This window comes from Chinchilla lanigera, unplaced genomic scaffold (genome assembly GCF_000276665.1).
Source record: "Chinchilla lanigera isolate Chin_1 unplaced genomic scaffold, ChiLan1.0 scaffold00026, whole genome shotgun sequence".
In the NCBI taxonomy this organism is placed as follows: domain Eukaryota; kingdom Metazoa; phylum Chordata; class Mammalia; order Rodentia; family Chinchillidae; genus Chinchilla; species Chinchilla lanigera.
The window spans coordinates 1,877,152-1,895,059 of NW_004955427.1; the positions used below are offsets into that span (position 1 = coordinate 1,877,152).

Here is a 17,908-nt window from a genome sequence, read left to right on the forward strand (position 1 = left end):
ACTTAATGGATACTGACAATGACATGTATGTAATAAGAGCAAAAGACATAGATGGAGCTGCCACAAATGTCCTAGGACAGACTGCAGAAGTTACCTTTGCACTTCAATAGTTCCCATGGTTTCATATGCAAAATCACATTTATTATCGATTTCAATAGCTTTGCTGATAAGCTCCAAACCTCTGTCCAAATCTTGCTTCCACTGAAGCTGAAGCAAACTGCAATGCAAACAGGTGATCAGATGTGAGCAAGGCCCAGTATCACCAGGAATGAAAATGTATGATTTCATTTTTTTGACTTTTTGAGACTCACTCTGCAGTTCAGGCTGGCCTTGAGCTCACTCTGTAGCCCAGGCTGGTCTTGAACTTGCAAGGATCCTCCTGCTTCAGCCTCCCGAGTGCTGGGATTACAGGCATGCACCACCGTGCCTGGTGTATGATTTTATTTTGTACCCTCAGTAAACGTGTAAGAAGTTTCTTATTATGAAAAGCATGTGAGCTGGGGATAGAACCTGCAGTAGCACGCAGGCTTGATTACCACTGAAACAAAGTAAAAAAAATGGTATATATGGTCTAGGCCAGCGAGAGCGAACCTTCTGAGACCAAGTGCTCACACGGCCGCCAGAAGCCCCCTTATTTACCACAAAGAGCCAGCACCGCCCCACACGTGCTGCCGTCTGGTGCTCAGCTGCAGGGTACTGCTGCGTGACGCGGCTCAAGCGCCGACAGAGAGGGCTCTGCGCACCTCCTGCGGCTCATGTGCCACAGGCTCGCCGGCACCGCCAGCGTCTCCTCACGCCGCACCCTGCACCCCTTACTGTTTACTTTCTACACGTGTAAGTGAGAATTCTTATATTCCAGTACACAAGGACAGGAAAAACACTATGCATATTTCCTATTTCGATACAAACATTTGACAGGATGTTCAGAACAGAAAACCCTTAATCTAGAGTGAAAATAGTACATACACTAATTTGTATGTAAGAATGAAATAATATCCACAAGCGTTAAGAAATTGGTCAATTAAGTTAGCGATATTTCCCTATCACAATCCCATGTCCTCAAAGATCAAAAGAAATTCATTTTATTACCATGAAGAGAATTTAGTACTTTTGTTTTTTTTTTGTCTTTTTGAGACAGGGTCTTACTATGCAGTTCAGGCTGGTCTTGAACTCACTTTGTAGCTCAGGTTGGCCTCAAACTTGCAGGATCCTCCTGCCTCAGCCTTCCGAGTGCTGGGATTACAGGTGTGTGCCATCACGCCCGGCGAGAATTTAGTATTATTGGAACAAACAGAACCACAAAAATACATACCCTTTATGAACATATGTTGTGGCGTTATCTGGCTCTAAATCAATACATTTATCATACATTTCATCAGCTTTACCAAATTGTTGTTGATCTGTTAATGCCTGTGAGGAGATATTTTAATTAAGGTAACTGTTAACCTAAACAATTAAAAGTATACTGCTTTTAATTATTAGAATTTATTTCATCTGTTACCAACTTATGAGATTTAAAATAATTGTTATTTAAACTGATTTTTATCGGCATCTATGAGGGCACTGTTGCAAACAAAATCTCTTTTCCGCAAGCAGTTACGTGGAATCAAACGGTCTAGTAACCTGCAGGATACAGAAAACCCCACCCAGTGACAGAAAAATCTCACCTCAGTGTCACATTCTCACAAGTACACTCATGTCACTCATAGTAATTTACGTATCTTAAGGGAATTACTTAAGGGGAACATTCATTTCGAGTAACTGTTACGTAACAGAATTATTCCTTGGGGCTGGGGATACAGCTCAGCAGCACAGTGCCTGCCTGGCAACGCAAGGTCCTAGGTTTGATTCCCGGTACCAAAGGAGAAAAAGAATCATGCCTTAGAAATGACTGATGAAGATAAAAGCAGCCACAACCCACCACTTTTAAGGCAAATTTCACGGCTGCGATAAAAAGGCCTGGGGCTGGGGATGCAGCTCAGCCACGCAGCACCTGTCTGGCAGGCGCAAGGCCTTGAGTTCAATTCCCGATACCAAAAAACCAAAGCAAACCAAACCAAAACACATAAATACATAAAACAAAATAAAATAGAAGGCCCGGTTCTGTGTACACCAGCGTCATGCTCAGGGTGTACCTGAGGGTCGTTAGCATCTAAAGCCCAAGTTTTGAGGGTTTAAAAAAGCTATATATAGTTACACAGTTAACTATACATATGCAGGCTACAGAAAAATAGTACTTAAACATATATGTACACACATATAAAGTTTCGTTATATGTGACTATGTAGAAAGCAGAATTAGAGATTTTAATGCAAACAGCTGTGCCGATGCAGGTGCTGATGCGGTAAGACGCTCACAAAAGCCCAACGCATTCCAAAGGTAGAGAGTGACAGGAAATGTGCACAATTAAGGAGCAGTGCGCAGAGGTTTCAGTGTTTATTTCTTTAAAAGCTATTCGGTGGCCTGTGCTGTCCGACCTCCTCATAGAAATCTGCACCAGAAAAACCTCCGTGAATTCCATGACGATGAACACTCGCAACACGAATTAATCTCAGTCTCCCTCAGAAAACCCTCAACACCCTCCTTAAAGGTTTCTTGTAACTTGCCTAAGGATAGCATGAAGCAAATTTAAAAAAAAACAAAACAACAATGGTTTAGGAAGTTGGGGGAAGGAAGTCCATGGGGAAGCTGTTTAATGTTTCTATTTTCTGTGATGTTTACGGGGGAAAAGCTCCATCTTTTTTGTAATAAAAATTGAGTAACAATATTGAGATGGCTGGGTTTACGTAGATTCTACACCAATTTCTAACTTAAAAATGAAGAAAACTATCAGAGAGCATTTATTTGAAGGAACAAAGTATAACCGTGGTTGTAAGAAGTTAATAATTTTCAATGAAATCAATGACTTCAAATTTAGAAGGACATTTTCAAGAATTTCAGGCCGCAATAAATGTTTAAGTAATTTAATTCTACTTTCCATAATTTCAATCCTACATGAGGAAAACTCCAAGAACTTTAGAGAAACCAAAGAAAATACCAAAGAAAAGGATGGTGATCCGACAGAACGAAACCTCTTCATGGATATATTCTCCCCCAGCGATACGAAGCACACATTTTCTAAGGTAACCACGTTTTCACAAGTCCAAACCAAGTGAACACAGGAGAGAAATGCCCGCTTCCCTTCACTGAGTTTAGGCCACGGCTCTAACTTACGTAACACAGGAGGGGCCCCTAACGTGTGATTCACGGCTGTCCTGGGGGGGCGAGGAGCAGCGCAGGAAGAAAGCCGCTTGTTCCCACAGTAGTTGGAACCAGGAGAGCGCTGCTTTCTCTTCCCATACTGAATTTCAGCGTACAATACAGTTTTTCAAACAATTTGAAGTCAGAGTTACCTGGGCATACAGTGCATAGCCTTCAGCGCATCTTGGAAATTTCTTTATGACCTCTTCAAAACCTTTCATTGCTGCTTGAATTTGTGAAGAATTGTTTCCCGTATATGCCTGGCGATACTTTTTAAAAAATTAAAACAGGCTTGTTAAATTAAGAATGCAAAAACTTCTGGAGTATTACCGTATTATAAAAGACATGCAAAATTACATAAATCTTACATGGTGCATCCGAAAGAATTCTAAGGAAGTATCTCAGGACCCAAAGGCTATGTGAACTAGAACCTCACAGTCACTACACAATTTCAAGGTACTCAATATTCCACAGGTGTGTCCAACCTACAAGGTGCGCGCAGCCTGGGATGGCTAGTAATGTGGCCCCGAAAGGTTGTAACTTCAACGTCATGTGATGTTTCTTGCAGTGTTTTTCATGACTTGACTGTGTTGCTCTCAAGGGTGGCATGAACTGGCAATCACTGAACGCAGTGCAGCTCTCACTGTCTCCTGCACCTGCCAGTTCGCTGAACGGACACCACAGTGTATCAGATGTAGACGGGCTTCTGCAATTCGGCCAGGAAAATGTGGCAACGTGCTGCTCTAAGAATTTCAACCTGCCTACAGTGTGAGTGCCTGCTTATCGTCATTAAGTAGACACGCAAGTGTTCTTATTTATTAACCTTGGGTTGTGCTACTCTGTAAAATATTCAGTTAAAGTGAGAGGGAGAAAAGGAGAACAGATAAAACAGTTAAGATCCGTTATGTACGCGTAGTGACTCCCCACAGTGAATGTAATCACTATGCACTGCAAGTATGTACTAAAAAGAGAAAAAACCATATATACACACAAGTTAAAATAGTTTTTTAATAGCTGTGGTGTAGAAAGTAGAAATAAGTATAGTTTTTTGCTCATGATATCATTACATATAACACTGCTAGAATTAGGAATGTCATAACAAAAAATATGAAAAAAGGAAGTTTTGTTACTTACACACATTAACTATCAATGTATTTTATATGTGGCCCAAGACAATTCCTCTTCACTCAATGGGGCCTAGGCAAGCCAAAATATTAGAAACCCATGCTGTAAGTATACCGTCCTGAGACGTTAACTTTGCATAGAAGTGAGGGAATTTCTACAATAAAAAACTTATCATTGTTTCCAACTATGTTTGTGTTCAAATTTCTTTAAAAGAGTATATATTTATTTTTTTGGCAGTATTGGGAATCAAACCCAGAAGTGCTCTATAACTGAACTATATCACCAACTCTTTTTAATTTTGAGGCAAGGTTTTGTAAAGCTTGCCTTGAACTTGTGATCCTCCTGCCTCAGCCTCCTAAGCAGAAAAGGAAAACAGGAAACTTTTTAGGATTCTGGGTATAGGGAAACTGGAAGTACTTAATTTTACTTTACTTTTTTTGCTTTGTGTTTTTTAATAAGAAATGATTCTGTAAATGAGAGATGAAAGAGCAGTTATATGGTGTCATGATTATAAACTATTTGACTTTCCGTTCAGGTTTACTGTGGAGATGCAGGGAGACTAGTTCTGTTTAGGAGTGTAAACACAGGGACAAACATTTATCAAGACAACTCAAATATTCAGAGAAATACAAAAGGGAGCATTAATTAATACACATGCTAACACGTTTTCCTCCCTGTGGTCATGTTTTCCGGGAGAAAAAGATGCGGTAGACCACAACACTCATCTTTGTTGACACTGGCAAATAAAAATGCTGGGTAGAAATTACAAAAGAAAGAAAAACCTACCAAGGCAAAGCACTTCTGAGCTTGTGCCAGGGCAGACTCGGGCCGCAGTCTAATACATTCATCAAAATCTGTCACTGCTTCTTCAACTTGATCAAGCAGTATTTTCAGCTAAGAAAACACAAACACAAACACACCGTAGTAAATGTAACTCAAAATACATTCGCCAGTTAGTACACTGTGTTTCTTCCGCTACAGCTAACCATCAGTATGTAGCAACACAGAAACAACTAGAAAGTCCTGTAATTTTAAAGGAAATATTCTGGAATGGGAAACTGGTGTCCATTTCTTTAAAAAAGGCAATGTCAACCTGTAAAACTTTTTTTCTGTAATTTTGATCACTGTTGTTATGTTTTCATTATTAAGGAAATTAAACATTTCTGTACTACATTTCAAAGTAGGTCAGACTAAAACCATTAGCTTTCAAATTAATCTTTTTTTGGGAGACACGGTCTAGTTACGCAGTTCAGGCTGGCCTTGGTCTTACTACACAGCCCATCCTGGCCTTGAACTGCAGTGATCGCCTGCTGAGATTACAGGAACGAGCTACCAGGCCTGGACCAGATTAATTTTAAAACACTACCAACCAAGATGAAAATGTCAAGAATTTTGAGAGGTTTTCTCAGCACTTCACCTCCTCTAGGAAGAAGCAAAAGTAGGTAAAATTCTCCTTTAGGAAGAACTTCAGCTTCACTGTTACACGGATAGCCCACACTTCCCCTATACTGCGTTCTCAGAAACCATGCCGAACAAATCATAGTCACACTTTTGCCATGTGATGGTATTATTAGGAAACTTTTATTACATATTTTTCTTACAAAAACACCTAATACGCCTATCACGAAAGTCTATTCAGAGGAGCTTTCCCCCTTTGGTACTACTTGAAGTCCAGGCTAGTATTTCCTCACAGCAGGAAGTCCCCCGGTAATGTGGCACGTGCCTCTAATCCTAGCACTCAGGAGGCTGAGGCCAAGATGGGCTACACAGCAAGACTCTGTCTCAAACAAAAAAAAACCAAAACCAAAAAATAAACAAAAAGCCCCAGTGCTGATTCTGGCATACACCCAAAACGCTGGCAAGCAACATTTCTTTTCTTCCTTTTCCCACAAATACCAAAATTATGAAGACAAATGTTCAAGGCAAAACTCATGCACACTGTAACTATAAACTATGGTACGTGAAATGATGTAAAGAAAACTTCAAGAAACTGTCAAAATGGCCATCAAATAGCTCAACCCACACGTCAGAGCTCTGGGGCTCACAGCTGCCTCACCTGGCCTCGGTGGTGATACACATCCGCGTTCTGAGGGTCGATGTCAGCAGCCATGTTGAAGTCCTGCGTGGACAGCAGAGGCTGCTGCTGCTGCATGTACATGCTGCCTCGCTTGATGAGCGCATTTGCTCGAAGCTACGGCCCCAAATGAAAAAGGATTCAGCGTTACTTTTATTCCGATTTAGTGTTTTGAATGAACTGGTATTATTACATGCTATAAAGCTCATCTTTTAAAAGGCACATAGCAGCTGCTTTTAGTATGCCCACTGAGCTGTGCACCGATCATCTCCAAGGCCAGAACGTTTTCATTACCCCCAAAAGAAACCCCATTCCCTTGACCGTGGAAACCACCCATCTGCCTTCCACTTCTATCGATCTGGACATTCTGGACATTCCACAGAGAATGCAGACTTCTTACCTGAAGTCTCATTATGCATTTTCTCAAAGTTCACCCACATTACGGCATATATTAGTACTGTACTCTTTATGGCTAGGTGATGTTCCATTTTGTAAATGTACTGTGTTTTATGCATTTATTAGCCGATGGACATTTGGGTTCCTCCTACCTTCCTGCCATCATGACTACTACTATGAACATTAATGTGCAAAGTTTTGTGTTAACACACGTATCCCACACGCTTGGGTACATGCCTAGCAATGGAACTGCTGGATTGTAAGGTAAATGTATGTTTAATGTTTTGAGGAACTGTCTATCTAATTTCCAGGGAAGTGTTAACATGTTACACTCTCACCAGTAATGTGTGTGCGCGCGGGGTGGTCCCTCTTTTTCCATGTCCTTGCCGACATCTGTCACTGTCCATCTTGTTAAAGCTGCATCTCACTATGGTTTCATTTACAATTTCCTAGTGGCTAATGACGTTTAGCATCCTTTCATGTTATTGTTAGTCATTTATATATATTCTTCAGAGACAGAGTCAGATCTTTTGCTCATTTTAAAATTTAGTGGTCTTTTTACTGTTGAATTCTAAGAGTGGTTTATGCTGTATTCCAAGCTCCTTATCAAACAGATGACTTATGAGTATTTTGTCCCGTCTTGTGGAAGGTGCTTTTCTCAGTGGTGTCCTTGCAAGCATGAACACTCTAAATTCTGACCAAGTCCAACATACGTTCTTTTGGGAGGGGCACTTATGCTTTTGGTATCTTAGAATGGCTTGCCTAACACAAGGTAATAAATATTTACCCCTCTGTTCTGTTCTATAGATTTTATACATTTTTAGCTCTTGCATTTAGGTCTTTGACACATTTTGGGTTAACTTTTATACATGTCACAGACATCATTACTAGGTGTGGTGGCACATGCCTGTAACCCTAGCACTGTGGGAAACAGGAGGACTGAAAGTTTGAGCCAAGCCCAGGCAACTTCACAAAACCTTGTCTCAAAAAGCAAAACCTTTAAAAAGTGGGGCTGGGGATACAGCAGAACGCAAAGGTCTTAGGTTCAATCTGGGGAGAGGGTGGCACAGCCATGATCAAAAAAACATTTCTTCTTTCAAATTTTGTTCAAAGCAGTATCACACACACGTACTCCCCCAAAACCACACACACTACTTCAGGAAGAGAAAGACAGTATGACGTTTCTTACAACAGACAGTGTTACTCTCATACGCAGAGCCCAGAGGGTGGCACACACCGCAGCCAAAACCCGCGACACCGCTGGCCTCTAGAGAAGACACTGAAAATGCATGTGCAGTCCCAACGAGCAAGGTTCCCCAGGAAGCAGATGCTGCACTAACAAATGCCTGGGGGCTGGCGGCCACCACGCTGGCACCTCTTGTAACTGCAGAGGCTGAAGGGAACTTGCACTAACCCCATGACGTCTCCACACATTCAGTATTGAAACAGTTACAAAGGTTTTTATTTTCCCGACGTGCGCACACATTTTTGGGCAGACTGTGCGTGTGTGTGTATAAAATCAACACTGATTATACATGTCAATACCTATAAAGATAAATCAAATAATTCAACAGATCCCTTTAAATCTTAATTATGAAAAGCATTACATACACATTAAAGACACTTGAAAAATGAAAAGCTGTTTTAACCACACAACTGCAGAAACTTTTGTGTATTTATGTACCATATTTTCAGAGCCTGTTCCTTTCTTCATGTAATAAAATCTTTCCAAATATATTGCTAATGTGATTACTCTTTGTAAGTACATTTTAAAACCTGGAACTACTTTCTGCATTCTACTTGCAGCATTATCACCCTCAGCACAACCCAAACAGCCCACTACAGTAGAGGCTGCGGCTACCAGGAAAGTGGAAACTTTCGGATGCTGCAGAAAAGAAGTTTTCTTTTTTGGCTGAAGATAAATATTAACATTTCTGTTTCAGATTCACAGCACCAATGTATTCATTCCTCGTTAGGTTTCTTCCAAAACAGAAGCAGCCTTTTTGGAGGATGGCAAGTACAATGCTAAAGCTTCTGGCAAAAGCTCTACGAAGGCACGTCTACTTATGCTGCCCCCAGGCACAGCCGTTTCCCCACGCACCTTCACAGGCACGTCTACTTATGCTGCCCCCAGGCACAGCCGTTTCCCCACGCACCTTCACGTCAGCCTCCTTCACACTGATGACCCTGTCCAAATCAGGCTTGGCGGCAGTGGCGTTGCCGATGAGTAAGTAGAAGGTGGCTCGGAGCAGTAACGCCTCCGCCAGGTACTTTCCTTGAGCATCGATTTCTTTTGAGCATTCGCTTATGATTTTATCATAGTTTTCTTCTTCCATGTACTGTTTTGCTTTTAAATATCCAGAACTGAAAATGAAAACAGGAAATTATTTACTAACAAAAAAATCAAATGCTAAAACTTACCCCATTTAGCAGGCCCAAGTTAAGCAACTGTCCGTTTCCCTTAACAAGGTAATCTGCCAGTATGGAAGTAGCTGGGAGAAAGAGGTTAAAAAACAGTTAGGGTTTCTGAAGCAGAATGGGATTTTCTTGATGCCACAGAGAGAGAGTTTTGAAAGAAAACAATCCACGGCAGAAAGCTGGGTTAACACCCTGGCTTAGACAAACACGTGAAAAGGTAAGCGAGTGAAAGCGACAGACTACCTTACAGGGCCCGGTCTTCCTCCTGTCCTGTGGGGCACACTGACAGCACTCAGTGACTGCTCAGTGCTGACAGAGGGACAGAGGGAAGGAAACAGTCGTGCACGTGTAGCGCAATACAAGCCAGAGCAAGAGGTGCGACCCGAGCTGTGCTCTGGATTCTCTCACAGAAAGTGGACTAAACGTGAGTGCGGCTGGAGACGGAAATACAGAAGGGCTCTCGTGCAGGTTTACTGTTTCGCCTCAATAAACAGACCTAGAACTCCTAAATACACTAATCAAAAAAGTAAATTTAAAGCAAAACTCTTGTATTAAATAGATCTTTAAAAAACCTACCTCTCTACTTTTAAAAACACCATGAGCACAATATTAATTTTTTTAAGATAACGAGCGTCACTGGAGATGCTCATAGAAGGGACTTTTAACTGAAAACACAAACGAAAACAAAAAGAACTTGTACTAGGTGGCCTTTGAGCCATCTTCTAATACAGACAGTTCCTAACTACACTGGCTGGACTTCAGCAAGGTACGGAAGTGGTACACTTCGGCAGAAACTGCGCTTGGAATTCCGATCTTCCCCCGGGCTGCCGATACATGGTGTGACGCTCTTGGGTAGTGCTGGGCGGTGGCAGCACGACACAGCTCCCAGTCAGCCACCGGAGCAGGGGGCAGCAACAGTCCACAGTGTTAAATTTAGAGGCTCAAGCGGTAAACACTTCGATACGTGGCTCAGAATAAACGCACTTTTAACCTACACATTCTCACCGATGTATCAGGATGTAATTCAAGGCGTGTCTGTGTAAGACACTAAGTTAACAGTACCGTTTCTCATGTTGGTTGTTATGTCCTGTGCAGAGAAACTGGCAAGTAAGGGGCTTAAAAGAAAAGTTCTGTCGATCAAAATCTTGTAACTCTGCACTAAGCATTCCTGTAATTACGTTGTAATATTCCTTATTTTGTTCTTCAAGTCACAGGCTAAGAAAATACAAACAGTTATCAAATCAGATTGGAAGTAAGAAGCCCCTACTTACTGAGAACACAAATGGTAGGTATTGAAAACATTTCTACATCTCAAATACAAGAAGTCCAAAGGATGGCATTTTGGTAGGGAAGCAGTACCTTGAAAAAATTTAAACTTTAAGTACTCCTAAGTGTTTTGTAATTGTTAAAATCTTCCCTGCAGTAAAACATTTAAATGTTAAGCTATGCAATTAATTTTCCAGTTACTGCCTTTATTCAAATAGTCACGCAATTGACTTAACAGGCATCCTCTTGAGAATAATCACAGTGCAAGACTGCAAAAGCAGGGTAGATTTTTGAATACCAAAGGAGTAACGACACATGCTAGGAGTACTTTTATTACATAACTGTAAGAATTAGAGTATTATTATTATTATTATTATTTTTTTTTTGAGAAAGAGTCTCACTATGTATTGCAGGCTGGCCCTGAACTCGCTTATGTAGCCCAGGCTGGTTTTGAACTCACAGTGATCCTCCTGCCTCAGCCTCTCAGGTGCTGGGATTACAGGTGTGCACCACTACATTAGGCAACAATTAAGAATATTATTATATAATTTATTTGATTTATAGCTCCCTGGAGATAAGGCTTTTTCTTTGTGACTCTGAACCCACTGTGGTTCTAGGGGACTTTCACGGCAGCAGCAAAAACAAAAGTAAAACAAACAAATATCAACAACAAAACAAAAAACACTCAGGGGACATTATGCCTGGAATACTTACCTTTCCTTTACTTCCAGAGCTTCTCCTTCCTTGTCTTTATCTTCATCAGGTTTCTCTCCTTTAAGCATGGGCTGAGAAATGATATCATCAGTGAAAGAACTGAAGTAAGATTTGATAAACTGTGGTGATGGCATCAAAGGTTCACGATTCTGAAATTTAATATTTACATTTATCAAAATGAAAGAACAATCTCAGAACCATGTATGTTAAAGAACATTAAGAGACACTGCTGTAAAAACTGGATCCTCATTTTCACATAACTGAAGAGTGTTTGAGCTCTAACCCACAGGACAACAGAGAGAGGCAATGCCAGTTGCAGCTGTTTGAAACGGCTCTTATACAGACGCTAAGGCGTGCTACACCCACTGCCGCACACTTGCACCGGAAGATCTGCACTGCAGGGAAGGCCACTGACGTCACACCTTCACCGTATTTCCTGTTGTAACTTCCTCTTTTGGCATGGCTACCTCACTCAGAATTACAGTTTTTTTTCTCTTTGTAACAAAGCGGGAATAATATAATCACATTTTAGATCCTTAATCTAGAAAAGTCAATACGTATGGTAAAAATTTTAAAGTAAAAACTCAGGACCTTTGCACTGAGCTACATCACCCTCCTATTATAATTTAATGTAGGATAGATGTAGAGTAGAACAGAAAACTTAAAAAGACAAAACTGCTATATTTGAACCCATCCTCCAAAATTCGTATGCTGGAAATTAAATCTGCAACGCCAAAATACTGGGAGGTGGGGCTTAACGAGACATGATTTGCTCATGAAGGCTCTGTTTCCACGAATGGATTAGTATCATTACCCAGGCGTGGGTATCAAACCAAGATAGGGCATTCATTATGAAAACCAACTCTCTTGCCTTTCTGCCATGGGATCGTATGGCATGAAGGCCTTCCCCAGGTGTTACTACCTTGATATTGGACTTTCCAGCCTCCAGAACTGTAAGAAACAAATTTCTTCTTTATGTCGTTTTAGGGGAAAAGCTTAAACAGAAATTTAATAGCATTTACTTGAAACTGGGTAAATCATGAAAGTCTTTTAGTTTCCTATTTCAGCTTATAAATAAAGCTACCATCTCCCTATCTTTGACACAGTGTTATAAATTTATAGTTTAAAATGATGTTTTAAGTAATAGACTTATGTAAGAAACAAAAAGATCGCATTCTAGCTCTGCCACTTATTCAATATGATAAAAATATGACTTTAAATTTTTAAAAACTACTATGATAAAAGACATACTGCCATTCACACCCTCAAAGTACTTCTCTTCACTTGGAGCACACTCATCTGACTGTCCCTGCCACTCTCTGCACAGTTCTGGAAGTCCTCTTTCGTGAGTGTCTATCTGTGCTCTTGTGGCTGCTCAATACCTGAACTAACTGGAAACATTTACCTTGCATAGTCATTCGGACTCGGGGGAAAAAGCCATGAGTCATGGTGCCAAATCTGTTGGATAAGGCGGATGAAGACATGCTGTACATTTTTATTTGACAGAAACTGCCATAAACATTTGATCAATGGGTTAAGTGGTCATAAAATATGATGAATGTTTAAATTTAAACATTTATTATAGTAAAAGGCACATTGCCATTGATTCCCCTCACAATACTCAAAATACTCATTCTCACTTCAAACACACTGATCTCATCATTCTTGGTAATTTCTACTGTAAGTTTAAAAGAATTTTTTTAAACATTCACTGTATCGTTTGATCATCCCTTGTATGTGACATGCCATTAAACTTCTAATCTCAGTTTTCTCATCCTTAAAGAACTGGGTGAAATAACTGATTTATCATACTAGTTCTTTTAAGGCTCAATTTATGAGACTAACATGATATTTCATAAAGTGTTTTTGGAGGAACATTACTTTTACAAGATGCTCAAGTAGAAAGAAGTTCTATAGTCCAAAGAGACTCTGAGCTACAACTGTTATACTCCTCTTAGACAATGGTGGCAGACCTATGGCACGTGTGTTACTGCATTTTTCATTTAAGACAAAATACGTTAACGTATGAGTTGCTTTTCTAAACTAAAACTTTCATATTTGGATTTAGCTGCAGTGTTGGTACTCTGCAATAAACAAGTGGATTTTGGGTTGCAGTTTGGGCCCTTGGTCTTTAAAAGGTTAACCATCACTGCTCTTGGAGATTTACAACCCAACCAGCACATTAAAGTCCCACAGTGAAGAAGCCTGCTTTAACTATTTAACTCTGTTAATACTCACAGATGGGGACTTAAATATATATAATTATTAAAATCCATGTAAGAGAAAAGCAAGTCATTAGGAAAAAAAAAAAAAACCTGCCTTAGAATTACTCAAATTTAGCTGTGAATCTCAGGCATGAAGACAGTGGCATTCTCTCAGCACCGTATTACATCTCCCACTGGACACGAGCCATGGTTAGGTCTTTTACATAGAGTAACAGCCTCTCTCACTAAATTTTAATTCTACACAAAAGGGAGCACATTTTTGTGCCCACTCCTCTCTGCATGGAACTTTGTTTAGCAACGGTTTGTTGAATTAAACTATCTACTTTAATACCTTAAAACAAATGTCCATTTACACAATATAAGTTTAAAACTAGTGATACTGAACAGAGGTTGGCAAATATTTTCCTGTAAAAGGCCAGGTAATAAATAACTTAGGCTTTTCTGGGGATACAGTCTCTATATGCTCCAACAATCACATAGCTCTATTGTAGGTGAAACGCAGCCAAAAACAATATATTTGTGGCTGAAAATTATTTACAAAAACAGACGGCAGACTGGATATGGCCTGTCAGTCACAGTGAGGCAATCCTTAACATGGATGAATTCCAATCTCCCCCAAGGACAGTAACGGACACAGCCTACCTACTCACTGAAATAGAATATGCCACAAAAGCGCAGGATGATAGCAGAAAGAAATGCAACTCCATCCTAATCTCAGCTGCTACCATAACTATGATAAAGTTCAAGTAGTATACTCTATTTCACAGTTCAATTAATTTACCTTGTATTTTTCTTTGGCTTTCTCTTTTCCAAGAAGTTTAAGAACTTTATCAGCTAATAGCATGCTCTGTTGATTTTGGAATCCTTCTAAGATACACACAGCAGTGACATCTAGAAATGGAAAAATAAGCATGAAATTATTGCAGAGACAATCAGCAAATAGGTACAAGGTAAGACAGTCACGAAATTCATAGCCTGATGAGGCTATTTCATTTTGAATAAAATTGGTTATCAATATTCAAGTCTCTCCCCTTCTATGAGATCAACTTCCTTCACCTATGAAATGAAAAGGCCTGTGCTGTATAATTTCTGACACTGCTCACTGGTCTAACGTTTTATAGATAGCAAATAAAACAAGGAATACAGGAGTACTCTTCTGACCATTTTCATTTGGTTATGCCACAGCTCAAGATACAGTGATCTGAAATTTAAAAGCAAGCCTTAACTTTTCAACCTTTCTTTTACTCAGCATCCAATCACTGTTCCTTCTCTCTTCGAACCCAACTTCTCCCATCCTGCACCTCCGAACAAGTCAATCCAGTGCCAGTGCCAATGTCTTCTTCTCAACCGTTTCCATCTAAAATCCCAATCACCTTCCTTCCACTTTGCCCATTACCGCCTGTTAGTAACGTCAAGGTCTAGCCCAAACTTAGGATTGTCTTTTCGAAAGCAATACTCCTTTCACCAACTACCAAATTATGTGACAGCACAAAACTTCAAATTTTGCTAAAATGTTCTCTAAAGCATCATTATCATTTGATAATCCAGGATTTTTTCAAAGTGGGTTTAAAATTAAAAAAAAAAAAAATGGGGGGTAGTGCTGGAGATTGAAGCCGGGGCCACAATGGAGCTTTTTCCTTTTAACAAGCGGTATTTTGTGCTGTGGGAGTAGCTCAATGATAGACATGTGCTGACATTCACAAGTCCCTGGGTTTGACCTCCAGGACCAGAAAAACACTTACTTAAAAACGCAGTGGGAAGCACTTTCAGCTTGTGGAAATAACATACTGATTTTGGCTTCACATCATCGAGAAAAGTGTACTTTAAAAGCCAGTGGGCTACACTCTAACTGCAGTTTTGGAGACAGACACAGTCAATCAGAGGATGCCGAACATTTACAGCACCTACTGAGAATGACAAACTCACTCTGATGTTTTATACCAACTGCATAATTTGCAATCAGCTATAAAGATGAAGTTTGAAATACTAAGGGCAAAAAAGTAACTTTTTAAAAACAATTCATCTTGCCGGGCGTGGTGGCTCACGCCTCTAGTCCCAGCACTCAGGAGGCTGAGGCAGGAGGATGGTTGCGAGTTCAAGACCAGCCTGGGCTACAAAGTGAGCTCAAGGCCAGCCTGAGCTGCATATTGAGACCCTGTCTCAAAAAGACAAAAAGACAAAATAAACAGACAAAAAAACCCAATTCATCTTAAAGTTATTTCATTTCTTAAAATATATGTCAGCTGTAAATATACACTATCACTTGCTAAAGCCTTCTTCTCATTCCCTTACTCATAGAATTACACTAATGCTATTTGTTATGTTTACAATGTAATATATAAATTCCAAATCTTTAACATCAACAATTGCACCTGAAACTAGAAAACAAAGCCTCAGTTGGGAAAAAGTTCAACTTATAAAGACAAATGATTTCTGTACTCATGGGCAGAATTTCAAATAAGTTTATAATGAACATAAAGCCTTTATGAATTTTCATCTACAAACACAAAAATACCCTCACCTTCTAAACATTCCTTCTTATTGTCTAGCTTCTCGTGGGCTTTTGCGCGCCTAAAGAGAGCTTTCACATATTTGGGATTAAGTTCAACAGCCTTTGTACAATCTTGGGCCACGTCTTTCCATTTTTGCTGTAATTGAAAAGTATTTTAAGAGTCACACTAATAAAAGTACTGTTCAACAGAAAGTAGTTTTCCAAACTTACCAGGCCAAGTATTAAGAGTTCCACAACAGAAAAAGTATTCCAAACACAAAGAGTTAATATTTATAGTACATGTACACAAAACCTCACGTAAGTATCTTTAAGGAAGACAAGTAACCAGGTTTTTACGAGCAGGCAATGCAGGGCCGGGGATATAGCTTGGAGGCACAAGCACCTGCCTGGCAAGCGCAAGGTCCTGAGTTCGATTCCCGGTACAAAAGGCGGGGGGCGGGGGTGAACATACTTTGGCCGTTTTTCTACCTCCAAACCTAGAGTTTTGTGCTCCTACTATTTCTTTCCTTGCTCCTGTTAAAACTGAGGACGCCTCTATCTTCATCAAAGCTCAACTTTCCACTAACGATTTAATTCCACGACATCTCTGTGGACTTCACTCTTTCAGCTACCCCTTCTCTGCAGTAATCTGCTTCTCTTCTGAGCCATTCCCACGAATATAAAAACGCTTGCTCTCGTGTAGTCCATGCTTTTTTTGTGTGTGTTGCTGGGGACTGAACCCACGGCCTTGTGCATGCAAGGCAAGAGTTCTACCCCTGAGGCACATCTGTAGCCCTATCCATGTTCCAAAACCTCTCCTTTAACTCTGTAACTCCCTAGTACTACCACACCTGTCAGCACCTCTTTATTACTGATCTTCCAGCTTTGCACCTTTACCTCATTTCCATGTCCTTACTGACTGTCCTTCTCAATTTCCCTTGCTGAATTCTCTTCCTTTACTTGATCTCTACAAGATGAAATCCTCAAGATCTCATCTCTTGTTTCTCCCTCGGTAATGACATACACTGACTTTTATATACCAACTGAAATTACAGATGATTCTGAAATTATCTGAAGCATAAAACCATTCTCCTAAGGTAGACATTCCTCAATGTAACTGTCCACTTCATCTCTCCTTCTGGTAGTAAAATCTTTCATCTCTTTAGCGTTCACATCCAGCGCAGCAAGAGTGCAGCTGGTTTTCAGTGTTTCTCTGTGTCTTACCTCAGTTACTCCTACATCCTCATTTGTTCTCCCTGTCTCCACGCTTGCCTCTTCCCAATATACTCCACAGAAAAATACGATAATCTTGGATGACGTTCTTGCCCTGCATAAAACTCTTCAGTATTTCTATTACATTCAGAATCAAATCCAAACTCTATTACTGCCTAAAAGGATTTTCTTGAACTGGTCCCTATCTACTTTTCCAATTTCATCTTTCCTCCATTCCTATTTGAACATGCTAGATTCTTTCCTCTGTCACACGAGTGACACATACTGTTTCTTCTATAATACTCTCTTCTCTGCTGTTCTGTCCACCACTCCACTATATAAGCATAGAAGGGCTCTACACAGTCTTTAAAAAGTGCAACAGGTTGACGTATGTTGATATGAAAAATTCTACAAAAGACAGTGGCAACTGAAAAAATGTATCACCAACAATATTTAGAAGGAAATCATCTCTCTCCCCTGCTACCCCATATGTAACTATTAAAGCTACGGGAAAAAAAGTTGGAGAGCAGCCTCAAGAGCTACTAGAAAACTTTAATTTTCTATACTATCTTATTTTATAAAAGTTGAAATACTTATAAATGGGGTATATTTGTAACCACTAAAACTAATGTTTGTTCTTAAATTTTTTAAGGAAATAAAAACAAAAATCTTATTAATTTCAAAATGTCAAAAAACACATTAAATTTAAATAGCATTAACTGAAACTTTAAGCAAATAGAGAAACAA

The 17,908-nt window shown here is 39.9% G+C and overlaps 1 protein-coding gene across 1 annotated transcript in view; it reads right to left on the minus strand.

Annotated features, from left to right (window-relative positions):
• Tomm70a (translocase of outer mitochondrial membrane 70 homolog A (S. cerevisiae)) overlaps nt 1-17,908 on the minus strand; it is a gene marked incomplete at its 5' end in the record, with an annotated part of 33,969 nt that overhangs the window by 2,875 nt on the left and 13,186 nt on the right. Inside the window, 9 exons of the mRNA XM_013515046.1 lie at nt 95-217; nt 1,313-1,410; nt 3,393-3,509; nt 5,152-5,259; nt 6,422-6,556; nt 8,992-9,199; nt 11,234-11,382; nt 14,240-14,349; nt 15,980-16,106. Coding sequence (XP_013370500.1) covers nt 95-217; nt 1,313-1,410; nt 3,393-3,509; nt 5,152-5,259; nt 6,422-6,556; nt 8,992-9,199; nt 11,234-11,382; nt 14,240-14,349; nt 15,980-16,106 — 1,175 coding nt within the window. The remainder of the gene's footprint in view (nt 1-94; nt 218-1,312; nt 1,411-3,392; nt 3,510-5,151; nt 5,260-6,421; nt 6,557-8,991; nt 9,200-11,233; nt 11,383-14,239; nt 14,350-15,979; nt 16,107-17,908) is intronic.